The 13,153-nt window shown below is 34.9% G+C and overlaps 1 protein-coding gene across 4 annotated transcripts in view; it reads right to left on the bottom strand.

The window, feature by feature from the left end:
- The window catches only part of tgo (Aryl hydrocarbon receptor nuclear translocator homolog tgo), a 194,821-nt gene that overhangs the window by 146,957 nt on the left and 34,711 nt on the right, over nucleotides 1-13,153 (bottom strand). For 3 of the 4 annotated variants that reach the window (XM_089650661.1, XM_089650662.1, XM_089650663.1), the window contains exon 1: nucleotides 9,798-10,756. The exons of the other annotated variant lie outside the window; for it this stretch is intronic. In XM_089650661.1, the coding sequence (XP_089506787.1) occupies nucleotides 9,798-9,949 (152 nt within the window). In that variant the 5' untranslated portion in view covers nucleotides 9,950-10,756. Of the gene's footprint in view, nucleotides 1-9,797; nucleotides 10,757-13,153 lie in introns of those variants that run through there. 4 annotated transcript variants of the gene reach the window in all.

The following is a 13,153-nucleotide window of genomic DNA, read 5'->3' as shown; positions in this document are numbered from 1 at the left end:
ATAGGATTATCTAACTTTGCTGCCAAAATAACTTGTTAACGCCAAAAAGAATGACGTTTTCCCATCGTAAGATTGTCTCATCAACATCAAGACAAATACCATGTTGATATAACTTAACATAGCAGAGCCATAATTCAAATGATAATATTACGGCGAGAATAGAGAGATTCCATCTGGAAGGAGAGGTTTGGTTTAAGAAGGGTGACAAAATGAATTATTTCAACGCAGGCCGAAAAAAAATTACTACTGGTAATTTAGTAATCAGCAATGAATCGGTAGATTGTACATCACAATGGTAACTACTTGGAATAATGAGTTTCTTCTCCTCCTAACTTTTGTTTATTTTTTTTCATGAAAATGTATTAATTTGTGTGTACAATAAATTCATAATTCAAATGGCATGGCTCTTCAGTACTGCCGTGCATGTTTTTGTGATGTCACATGCTTTTCGGCCGGCCGCAATTATCAACGTTTTGACGGCTTAAATCTTCGATATTATTCAGTATTAGCTGAAGTTTACCCGGTGTTGCTCGGAGATTTTTCTCTACTTTCTATAAGTATGATAAGCATTTATTATATACATAAACTTTCCGGAAGAAATCCGTTGTTTAGAAGAACTAAGTGCTCTAACAGACAGACGATGACAGCGACTTTTTATAATATGTAGAGATTTTTCAAAAAATTCCAAAAGTTCGTCCCCAGGATTTAATTAAAATGATACATTTGTAAATATCATTAAATTTCGTTGTAGAAGACAACCTGATAGGCGGACGGAGAAAAATGTGAATTGCCCAATTTATTTAGAATCTATTCAAATTATTGGTAAATCCAGTTAAAAACGGTAGAATGTACGGTAACGGTAAATTCCGAAATATTGGAAAATATTAGGATTTTCATGAACACGTGATCCGACATCGTGATAATATAAAAAATATTATATTTACTAAAAGTTTGTCAGGAAACCTGTTAATTCATTCATTAAGGCCTTCAATCCCGTTTTAATAGGATTACCAATAATTTGAAGAGCTTCTTAATAAATTAGCAATACCTACATATTTTTCTCCGTGCGTTCGCATTAACAATATGAGAAAATAATTATTTAGTAGATGAGACGCAAATCTCAATTTTAGTACAAGAATAATAGTGTGTTGTAATAAAATTGTTCTTTAGAATGGTTTGAAAAATTCCGCCGGGACGATTTGAAAACCTGAACACTGAACTAATAATAATTCACTGATAATATATTTCGAACGATTTAAGGACGGGTTGTTTCGAAAAATTTGAACAATTCACCAAATTTCAAATTTCATTTTCGGGTTCTGTGAAAGTCCTATTTAAGTTTTGTTATTATATCATTGTAGGCTAGTTGCTTGACAAAACTGAAATAAAAACAGAACTTGAAAAAATCTTTCACAGCACTTGAAAATGAACGTTGAAATTTGATGAATTGTTCAAATTCTCCGAAACAACCCGTCCTAAGATTTCGAAATTTGAATTTCCATGATTAGAATTATCCAAATTAGGCAAGACACAATCTCCGTAAGGCTGTTTCACCAAGCCCTTAGTGGCTTCATTTTATTAAAGTTTCGAGATTAAGTTTCCTTTCCCGTGTGTAAGCCGGAAGTGGCAAACAAACCGGTTAACCAGCCACGTGAGCCTCGGAAGCGGATATCGTGCGAGGCTGTTACACCCAATCCTTCAGAGGTAAGCACCCAGTTAAGGGGCGGAAGGTGGAAAACGGGGATTTGGTAGGGTTGGGAAAATCACACGTCTCTCAAAATACAAACATAGGTCACATACTTTACATTTCAGCTCGATGAAATGACAATAATTATTTTTATCCACAGCAAAATATGTTTTTCACGTGAGAATGTCGATGCATTAGCTGGTTGGATATATTTCATCCATCATGCAATTGCTTTTCTATTCCATCACGCGACGCCGTGACGTGTCCAAAGCCATGCGTGTCGAACGTCACACTTTTCCCTGTCAGAGTGAAAATTAAACCAACAACGGTCTATGCTGGTGTTGTTTTGCCGGTAGCTTATTAACAATAGTATTTAGTTCAGACTGCATCGTGTTGTAATAACTATCCTAGTTCCGGCGATAATTGCAGATTTGGGGTGACATAGATCCAATGGCTGTCCAGCGGGATACAAAGTATCTTGTGTGTTGCACAAAAAAGAGAAAAAAAAACAATTAGGTACAGGCGTATAGTTGACAGTTACGTTGGAAGTAGGTACTACTCCCTATTTCTAACAAATGATATCTAACAGAAAGTTATAACAGAGTTCAGCACTTAAGTACGTCCCTTAACACTCTATATGTATAATTAAGCAAATTTTATACTTTTTTCTTAGTCCTCCTCACTGAAGGGATCCTGTGACAAGGCGGACTAAAATTATTCAATTGAATTTAATTAGTTGCGTTTTTAGTGCTGATTTTAACCCTTAAATGCATGATTTATTAATTTTTCTGGAAAAAAAATATTTTGTAGATATTTACATGCATATGCAAGGAAATATAAAGAATTTATTTTTTTTGTAATTTTTTAATGATATTTGATTAAAAAAATTGTTGCAGATTTACAACACCATGTATTTAATAAAAATAATATGAACAATTTACGTATGAAAAAAAAATAAAAAACCTAAAAAAAATTCTCAAAACTAATAAGTGTACCGGAAAAATACGAGTTATTACATATAAGTATTGTATCTACTACTTACCTAAGAAAATCAAAATAATAACAGCAAAACCAAACTGTAATTCTAATCTCCAACCAATTTTCGAGAATCTTCACTTTGTTAAAGAAAAAGTGACATTTGACATTCGCGAAAGAAAAAGAAGGTGATGCCACTCGATAAAATATATTACCGTGAACTTGATAATTCTAAAACGGCATGCATTAAGTATACACCAAAGAGTTAAAGGTGGTTTGAACGGTATGTTGCCGTTTTGCAACAGTATGCATTTAAGGGTTAAGGACATTTCATTGACCCCTTTCAGCCTTTCAGATTAGTACCTACTCATAAAACTTTGGTTTTATCTGAAGGAAGTATGTTGCGGAGTTTTGGTGCAAAATATAGTGCTACGTATACCTACATACGCGAGCCAAACTGCCGAACTGAACCTCAACTTATAGGAAAGGGACTTTTTTTTGATTTTATGGATTCTTTCATAATCCTCTAACTAGCTAGGGCTTATAGCAATACCCTTTCATGTTTCTAGCTGACTAGTATTGCGGCTCATTTGGCCTTATTACTATTACCATCTGATGGTTTTATTTACTGATTTTACGTTACATTAATGAGTTTTATGTGGAAAGGAATGAAGCACCCGCAAATGGCGCGAATGTTCGGCTCAGTTCGCAAATGTATACGTAGTTTCTTTTCCGAATGTGGTTTTACAACATATGCAAACATAAAATGAAATAATAAATTTAAATATGAGCCACACTGAAAGGAAGTAAAGTTAGCAACTAACTCTGGTGTCATACATTCTTGCATCGATACGTGGACATGAGTAGTTGAGTACATCTCACATCGGCTGAGTAAAGAGAAAAGAGCAGACTGGAGAGTGCAGAGGGCTTATCACCTCCTTGGATAATTATCACGTGTGTGAGGTACTTGGTGGTGGCGCCCCGCCCGCCGGCCCGCCGGCCAATGGGCGGCTGGCTCCGCCCTCCCCCGCCGCCCGCCCTCCCCGGACACCAGTTGCGGACATATCGAGATGATTATATCACCAATTTATTATACGAATTAAATACATATTTATCGCTTTTATCAGATTATCGCGACTGAGTGGTAGTTGAATTGCATCGTCTAATGATTCCAGTTTATTAGACTTTTGAACAACGATATAAATAATAAATGATGTGGTCAAAACTGCATAAGCGCAAAATGCCCATTTTCAGGAGAAACTTTAAAATAATACGTTTCAACGATTTATTTTTGTGCAAAGTTGTTGAGTTCGTAGTTATCAAGCAAAAGAGAAGATAAAACGTACTGAAATGTCATCTTATGAAAGTACCTACTTGTTTTTAAATATTCACACATTCGTTTTCCAATGGACCCAAAAGAAAATTACTTGAGGTACCAAGGGCACTTAACGTTGTACATGGCTACAACTAATAACGGCTGTATTTTTTCTTCTTTGTCTATCAAATGAGACGAGAATGTGTAGAGATATCTCCTGAAAATATGTCATTGTACGTAGGAAATATGCTACAAATGATTTGACATGAGAAGATGGAGCAAAGGGATGGTTTTATTTACATGTAATTACCGCAAAAGAGTCCAACCGTCCAGAGATGATGATCCTATTCAGGAAATGAGACTGTGTTGTGAGACAACAGTTGTAAGCTGTTGTGAGTTGTTGTTGTTGTTGACTGTTCAGTTGTGAGACTCAAACAACTGGTGGAGGGGGGAAGAGGAATGCTTGGAGTTTTCCAACCAAAGCCATTTAAAGCAACATGTTGGGCTCTGACCAAGACGCTTCTCAGAGAATCAAACATTTTGAGATAAGAAGATAAATGGATGATATACATTTAGGTACAAATAATTTCTGTATGTAGGTAGGAGAAGTTAGTCAAATGCTTCAACCAAATCTGACAAGTTACTACCAAACTGATACTACATTATGTCTTAGCAATATAGAAATAAATATTTTCAATTTATGTTGTTAAAGATGCCATAGCATGTTACACCTAAATACATTTTTTTCAAATCGCGTATTTAGCCCTCTGACCCAACGACTATATAATAAAATGGGGTGTGCTGAAGTAGACATTTTCGTCGATAATTTATACAGATTTAGAACGAATGTTCTGCTATTGCTGAAAATATATTATATATGTAGATATTTTGTATCCTTTAACTGAGTAGGTTTTTGTAACTCCATGTACCTACCTATTTGTTTATTAGGTAACTGAGTTTTTATAACTGGATTGTTCCCACGTAAGTGAGAACATTAGTAAGAAGCCGGTATAAATAAGTAAATTGAAGAGGTGAAGGTCAAACTGACAGGGCGATACCTACTGATAGCATCCCTCACTTGAAATGATTTGAGATGAGAATTCGGGTGGATGGACGGATGCACGAAGAAAAATGAGTATTGCTAATTTATTAAGAATCTCTTCAAAATATTGGCAATCCAATTAAAAACGGGATTGCAGGCCGTTTCCTGATAAACTTTAAGTTAATTCTTAATATATCGGAACACGTGTTCATACACCTGCATTTGATAATAATATATAATGACGAAATTCGAAAATATTAAGGTTTTTGTAAACACGTGTTCCGACATCGTGTTAATACATTCGTATTTTACTCAAAGTTTATCAGGAAATCTGTTCATTCGTTAAGTGCCTGAAATCCCGTTTTAACTGGATTACCAATAATTTGAATAGATTCTTAATAAATCAGCAATACTCATTTTTTCCGTGTGAGAACATCTGTAAGATCCCAGTAAAAATAAATAAGTTGAAGATGTGAAGGTGGAACTAACAGGCGATACTGAGAGTATCTATGAGTTGAAATGATTTGATTTGAGAATTCGGGTGGTTGGACGAATGGATGAGATCGAGCCCGACCTTGCGTGTTAGCACCGCGCACGAAGAGCGGGAGCGCTACAGAGAACAGCAACGGCACTATCGAGTACCCCAGCTGGAGCCATTCCACGAGCCAAACAGAGCGGCAAAACCGCCACCAGAACCCCACACTACATATCACTACTTATTGCCATCATAATATAGTCATATAGTGGAGATGCGATGGCCGGGAAAAACAAACAGTTGACACAAAACATTAGATTCGTCCACACTTCGCGCGACGTGCGACGCACGAACTATACAAAGCGATCAAGTACATAATAAGCAATAGTTGAAAATTAAAATATCCGAATTTCGTTACCTTTATTATAATCATAACTGCTTTCTATACTTTATTGTGCCCTTTTGTTGCGAAAGAAAATATTTACTGCCTCGAACGCTAGCCGCACCGTGTGTGGACAATTGGTAATTCTTAAATTGAAAGACGAGAACGATAAAAACGACGGAAAGTAATCAAGTATAACTCAGTGTTTTAGAGTCTTCAGTATATTCCCGGTAAGGCAGAGGTCCTGGTTTCGATCCCCAATTGCGACCGCCACCATTTATTTTCTGTGTATTGTTCTATTTTGTCTTGTATTGTACAGTTTGATGAATTCGAAGGTTCCTGGGCATATGTTTGAAAGACTGCAGTGGTCCCGTGACTAGCAAACACACAGACTTTGTATATGAGAGTCAAACACAGTACACGCCAAAGAGACCATTTACTCGATCTCCCCAGACATAAAACTGGTGTATTTGAGGGTAGTTACTATAGTTTATTATATTATTATTAGCTATACATCATCAAAATTTTGTAATGAAATACCACTGTCTGTTCGAGTGCTTCAAGAAGCTCTGCAGCGAAAGGTTGCTGACTGCAGTCAACCGCACAACATCATAATTGAAATAATGTACAGTGAAAAGGATACTGACTTGTGTTTTATATTATTTAACTAGCTGACGTGTACCAGGTGTTGCTGGTATTTTGTATGACTTTTTAAGATATACAATTACTTAGTACATTATTTTGATGTATTTTATAAATGTTTAGCCAGCGTTAGCAATGTAAGTGCCCAAAAATATTTTTTTACGACTTGATTACGAAACATCGCATTTTCTCTACTTTCTACAAATATGATGTGCATGTATTACATAGACAAACCTTTCGATAGAAATTGTCTAAGTGATAGTGAAAACTCTATCAATATCAGTTGCATAGTTTCGAAGAACTAAGCGCACAAACAGACATACGCGGATAGTTACTTTATTTTATACTATTTAAAGATTTGAATTTAATTTTTGTATGTACATAATATTATACTCGTATATTATGTTATAGGCAAAGCTGAAAACCAACTTCATTCCGGGAGAAATCTAGAATGTTTAGCTGGGCAGTAAACCTCTTTTCAATAAAATCAATATAATAATAATAATATTTGGCTAATTTATATAGCGTCGTTTTCGTGAATAATCTCCTCAAGGGCTGGATATAAGAATAAGATGAATAAATAAGTAACAATCTGTTGTCAAATACATGTTTTTGTTAATATTATTATTTTTCATACATAATATTAACTTCTTCTTCAATGATAAAACAATAATTGTTATTGAAATGGTTTTGTTTGCATACATAAATCAATTGGTTTTTGATAATCGTGTGAAACAATGATACCGAATGGAGCGCATCAGCAACAAATCATTTTATCACAAAACCAGGAAGAAAACTAGCGACAGAAGTCACGTACTTCAACTAGGAAGTTCAAACACTATTATTTGATAATCAACGACCTTCGACCGTTATAAAAGCAAGACGTGTGATTAACAAAAACAAAATCGGAACACATCGACAGCGTTTTATTCTGATAAGGAAGACAAAACGGTGTAGAAAAAACAATGATGCAGAAGCGGAAACTTTTGCGTTTATATTTATTTAGAATTGGTCAAAACTTCTGCAGGCGGCATTATGACCTCACCGTTGAGCAGTTATTTTCTGTCGTGTTTTTATAAACTTTAAATAAATTCATATATAGGGGACAGTGGGGTAATGGCGAACTGCGGGTAACGTCAAACGATCGAGTTTCCGCTACCTCCACACCCATACCAACTGGGCCATGCAAAATCCGCTTCGCTCGTCGGCACCGACATGCATTTCCTAGAGGGAAGTTGCGCACATCGTTGAAGGTAAGAACAGTTATATATTATTATTGAAAATTATGTGAAATTTGCAACGTTCTTAAATGGTGGTGTTTCTGTTCTTTGTACTATTACATTTTTCAAACATAACAATGACCTACCTACACATTCAAATAGTGTGAAACGAAATATAAATTTGTGTTGTAGATTTATTATTGATGTAGATTGGGTTTTTCATGAAAACTTTGATTTTCGCCATTACCCCGTGTACTTCGGGTAGTTCAAAATAGCAAGCATTTTTTTTCATTTAATTTCTAAGTGTATTTTATTCTTTATTGAAATGTGTTGTTTCATCTCCAAGGGAATATACCGAAATTTGACTTGGAGAAAAAAAGGTTTTATTTAATCGATTAGATATTTCATTATTCAGATATTTTTCGTTTTCCCTTAGGTGTTGGACATTACCCCACTTTCCTCTATCTAGGTACGACTATACACAGTGTGCAGTGCCATGATAAAAGAAATTTAAAAAATATAAATGATCTGCAAAAAGCATAATATATATTTTGTGGCACCAGTTTAATCAAATTATAATAAATTAATTAGTTTTAACCATTATTAGAATAATTAATTATGTATTTATAATTAAATATGTTTTATTGCAGCTCTAGTTCTTCTAAGTTCTTCATAAATAGCATGAACTTTATTATTTGTTTTCTGCACCGCTTCGTGTTTATCTAATACCACGCCACAATTTAACATAAATTACAGTTATCAAGAGGTAAAACCTCATTAAAAGAATGTACGGTGCATTATCTGCAAGAAGATCATAATGGCGCAATAACATAATAGCGTAATACAAAAATTTACGAGGCACATAAATAATAACATTAGTATGACAATAAAACTGCTGATAAGTAAAACACATCTTTAGTTTTTTACTTTGGTCGGATTTATTAATTTATTTACAATATTGTTGCCATTTTTCTGAAAAAGGTGCGTTTGTTATGTCCTTATGGACTTACCCCTTTTTTTTTTTTTTTTTTTTTTTTTTTTTATTTAATATTTGTATGTTTTTTACAATAAATATACAATTTATACATATTATACAGTGTTATAAAGGTGAATAATAATAGCTTTTCCTCACCATAAAGAGACGAGGCTCTTGTGTTTGGTGAGTGAATCCTAGCTCAATTATATGGAATCATGTAAGTAAGTAAATAATATTTTTTCAAAACCCTTACTAATAAACTTTAGTTTTCATTTTTACACAAATGATAAACAACCATTTACCATACATTAATGGATGTGTACCAGTTGTGTAAAATTTAAAACACGTTTATTAGCAAGGCCCTTAGGACATAAATAATTCTCATGATACGGGTAACAGAAGAAATACGATTTATTCACCAACTTCGGCAACTTATTTCAAAGTAAAGGATTTACTCAGGAAAATTGGCATAATTATTCCTACCCCTAACGTATAAACAGGAAAAAATTTCCGCAAGCCGAGTTGCGTATTATGGGAAAGGAACGGCGCAAAACTCCGCTTGCGGTTGCTTTGTTCCTTTCCCGTGATTCATGGCTCGGCTCGCGGAAATTTCGTCCTTTTTATACACGTCCTAACACGTCCAAAGCATTAAAAAATTATATACCTACATGGTGCACTACATCAGTGCTTCATTACTTACTACGTGTACTTTTTTATGATACATAGTAAGATTAAAATAGACTTACATGTCATCTGGACTGTTCAACAATTAGCGAGGATGATCCATCTCAAATATTATTATGTATTTAAAGGGTTAAGAGATTTATTGAAGTGAACGTATATTAGGTTAGGTTTAAGTCATTGTTGTTTGACTTCTAAAAGGGTGTGAAAACTATTGCGACCCGGAATCACTTCCACACAAATAATATAATATTATGAATATTATACGTTGAATCAAGAATTATGAGGAAGCGTCACACTGCATAACACCGCAGAAGTAAAAAAAGGATTCAGTTTACCAATATGCAAAGGAAGTGCATATTGGTAATCTTAAATGATAATATCAGGTTTGAGTGGCTATACCTTCTCCTCTTGGACTGGGGGGACAAGGGCGGCAGGTGGTGCATGGAGGGCGGCATGGGCGGCAGCGGATGCTGCGGCAGGTAGGCGGGGGGCGCGGGCCCGGGCAGGTAGCCCTCGCCGCCCCCGTACCCGTACATCGTCAGGTTGTCCATGGAGCCGGACCACAACTCGACACTTGGGCGTCACAACTCAGTCATGCTCAAATCGCCCATTGGAAAAAGATTTCAGATCCAGACCGAACGATGATTTAAAAATATATTTTTAAACAACTTTATCAAATATACGTGTAGTTCAAATCGCAAAAACACTTAACTTTTGAATTATTCTGGACAGTTGCGCAATATTAATTTGTTTGCTACAAGAGAGCGTTTATTTTTACACAAGCACAAAATTTTACACTGAATGGGTAAAATTTCAAACAAAACCCAAATATTTTCACAAAAGTTATTAAATTCCATAAAACGAACAGATACAATTTAAGTGTAATATTATCACAGCGTCTTGGTCGACGGGTAGAGGGACAGCGACGGGAAAGGGGTACAGGGCCCTCGCGACTTGCCCGGATGATACATCACCGCGGGTTGTAGACTGTGAACTTTCTCCGAACAGTTTAGAGTTTGGGATATAAATCAGGCGCCACGTGTGTTTGACGGGAAAAATACCCGGGGGTGGGAGACTTTCCTCAACTACCCAACACCCTCGATTTGGCCAAACAAATGCTCGACGGAATCAAACTCCCTTTAAACGCACGGAAATATTAAAAAAAAATTATACAAAATATTTTTTTAACTTTGTAATAATCTTTTACACATGGAATTATTATTTTTATACACGTCGATTGTTTATTTAAAAAAAAAAAAAAAAACTATGTTTGTTCTCTTGTCAAAAACTTCGAATCACAATAATTCAGACGTAGTTTGCGCACGAACGTTTGGGTAGACTACACCCTCTCACGACGAGCGTCGAGACGAGACTGAAGTGAAGAGAACAGAGGCGGAGTACGCCGTGCCCCCTTCCCCTTAACGTGCCGCCCCTTCCCTTCACCGCGTGACAACCGAGCACACCTGAGAAGGGCTCATACATATAGTTCGTAGCAGGCTCATAGAATTTAGATTCCCCACCTCACCTCGCCCTTTGAGCAACCTAGCTTCGAGCAAACGAATGCACTATGCAACTGAGAGCATTTTACCGGGGAAAGCAATATGTACATTTAAATTAATTTAATGTGTTACTACTTACAGCAGAGGTGCTAAATGTCGGCAAGACTAAAAATTTAATCAATTTAAAAAAAAATCCCAGCCAATAACCAAACAAAAATACAGAACTAGCACAGACTAAAAAAATCACAAGATATTATAATTCTGATTTTGATAAAGACAATAGAAAATTTGTTTAATATACATATTATATTTTTCACACAATCAGTACCAATTTTGAAAATGACACTAAATTAAAAGCAAATCCGAGTTCCCGAGATTATCGAACCAGAGTAACGCAGTACAAATACATAATCGAAATTAGTATTTTTGATTACAGGTTTTTTGAACGCAGAATCAGGAAAATACATACTATAAGAAAAAAAATAGTAAAATATGCCAATAATAAACTATCGACTGCTAATAGTAAATGATATAACATATAAGTGTGACAATATAGATGTCATATTTTTCAATTAAAAGATATGTTGAGGGAGAGGGGATGGTGGGGGGAATATACACAGGATTAGAATAAATTAGATTAGATTGAGTATACCAGTTGTCCAGTGAATTTTTATTTAATGCCCGGTGTAATCAAGATAAAAATATCAATGTGGTAATAATTTATTTAAGTTAGATGAATTTGTGGATCTGTATACGAATGAGTTCTGTTTAGAGTTGGCCTTGCAAAAAGGAAAATGAAAAGTAAGCGACTATCTGCTGTAGAAAATTATATGAAATACGACTATCAACTAAGTTTACGACTATCAACTAAGTTTACGACTATCAACTAAGTTTTGTATACACATAGCACTCTTTTTAGGGTGAATTGCCTAATACAAAAAAAAAAAGTTTTGTATACGATTAAGTCACCGCATACCCAATTTCTACCAAAGTATAATAACAAGTTTCTCGTTAAATTTTTGAGTTTTAAGTTCCAAAAAATAATGTTATTATTGAAGATAATACTTAACTTTGATTAAATGAAATATATATATATATTTATATATGTACATGAAATATAATCAACGTTAGGTATTGTTATGTGAACTATTATTCCAAAACGTTAATTATATGAAATTCCTTCGATAAAAATATGTTATAATAATGTTATAGGCATGAAAAAATTCAGTGTATCTTTAAATGCAACTAAAGCATTTGTAGAGAGATTTTTGCTCTATTTCAAACGAGTCGCGTTTCATCAAACATTTTAGCTTAATTATTATCGTTTTTTTTAATATATATAAGCGTGCTTCCTCTAACATTCGTATTTACATATCTCCCTTCCAAACCATCTTTGAACGCTTACTACGGGGCCCTAAATAACACTACCGATTTTTTTTGATGTGCATAATGTGTTTTTTATGGAACGAGGGAGGTCGGGAGGTAGCAGACTATTCCGACCTGGTCAACAAACATAGTTTATTATGCCTATTCGACAAATTTTTCGATTCGTTACCGCGACCTCACATCAGGTTGATACTGAAAGATCTTCCAACATGAAACAATTTTTTAAAATTTATTTGTATTTTCGTGTACTTCTGTCAGTTATATGGAAACCTATACTTTTATCGAAAGAATGAAAAAAATCTCTTGATCTTAAAAAAAGAGTGCCAAGATGTTCACACGTCTGCATGTAAAATATATAATATTATATCGCGTGGGGGGCTCCCTCCCTAAATCAGACCCTACCCCCAGCCCCTTCGGCGTGCGCCTTATGTCAAACGTACCGGGGAAAAAATGACAAAGTCGTCAACGAGAATAAACCCGAGGGATAAAATTGAAATATTATGCCGGAGCAATGGTACACAAACTTATTCATATTTTTGTGATTTCAGAAATATTGTAAAAATACAGGGGAAAATGGTAGATTATTATTATTAATGTAATTATGTTCAACACAAGATGTGTAATGATCGTACACATAACAGGTTGTTTTTATTAATTTTAGAAAAAAAAGAAGTTAGTAGCTGAGTTGACAAATGCGTCAGCTTTCCACCCAGGCGTCGTGGGTTCAATTTCTTTGCTAGCTTAGTTATACATCATTGCACAAGCAAAATTTTCCGCTTATAATTATGATAAGATGACACCTGTTTTAAGGAATCAAAAATGCTAATTTCGGTGGCATGTCTGTGCCTGTAACTCCGGTTCAATGAACTC

The sequence above is a fragment of the Hesperophylax consimilis genome, chromosome 3, assembly GCF_061612785.1.
Source record: "Hesperophylax consimilis isolate HC1 chromosome 3, BYU_Hcon_1.0, whole genome shotgun sequence".
Taxonomy (NCBI): Eukaryota; Metazoa; Arthropoda; class Insecta; order Trichoptera; family Limnephilidae; genus Hesperophylax; species Hesperophylax consimilis.
The sequence above is the reverse complement of the archived record's forward strand: the minus strand, read 5'-3'. Positions and strand labels throughout refer to the sequence as shown.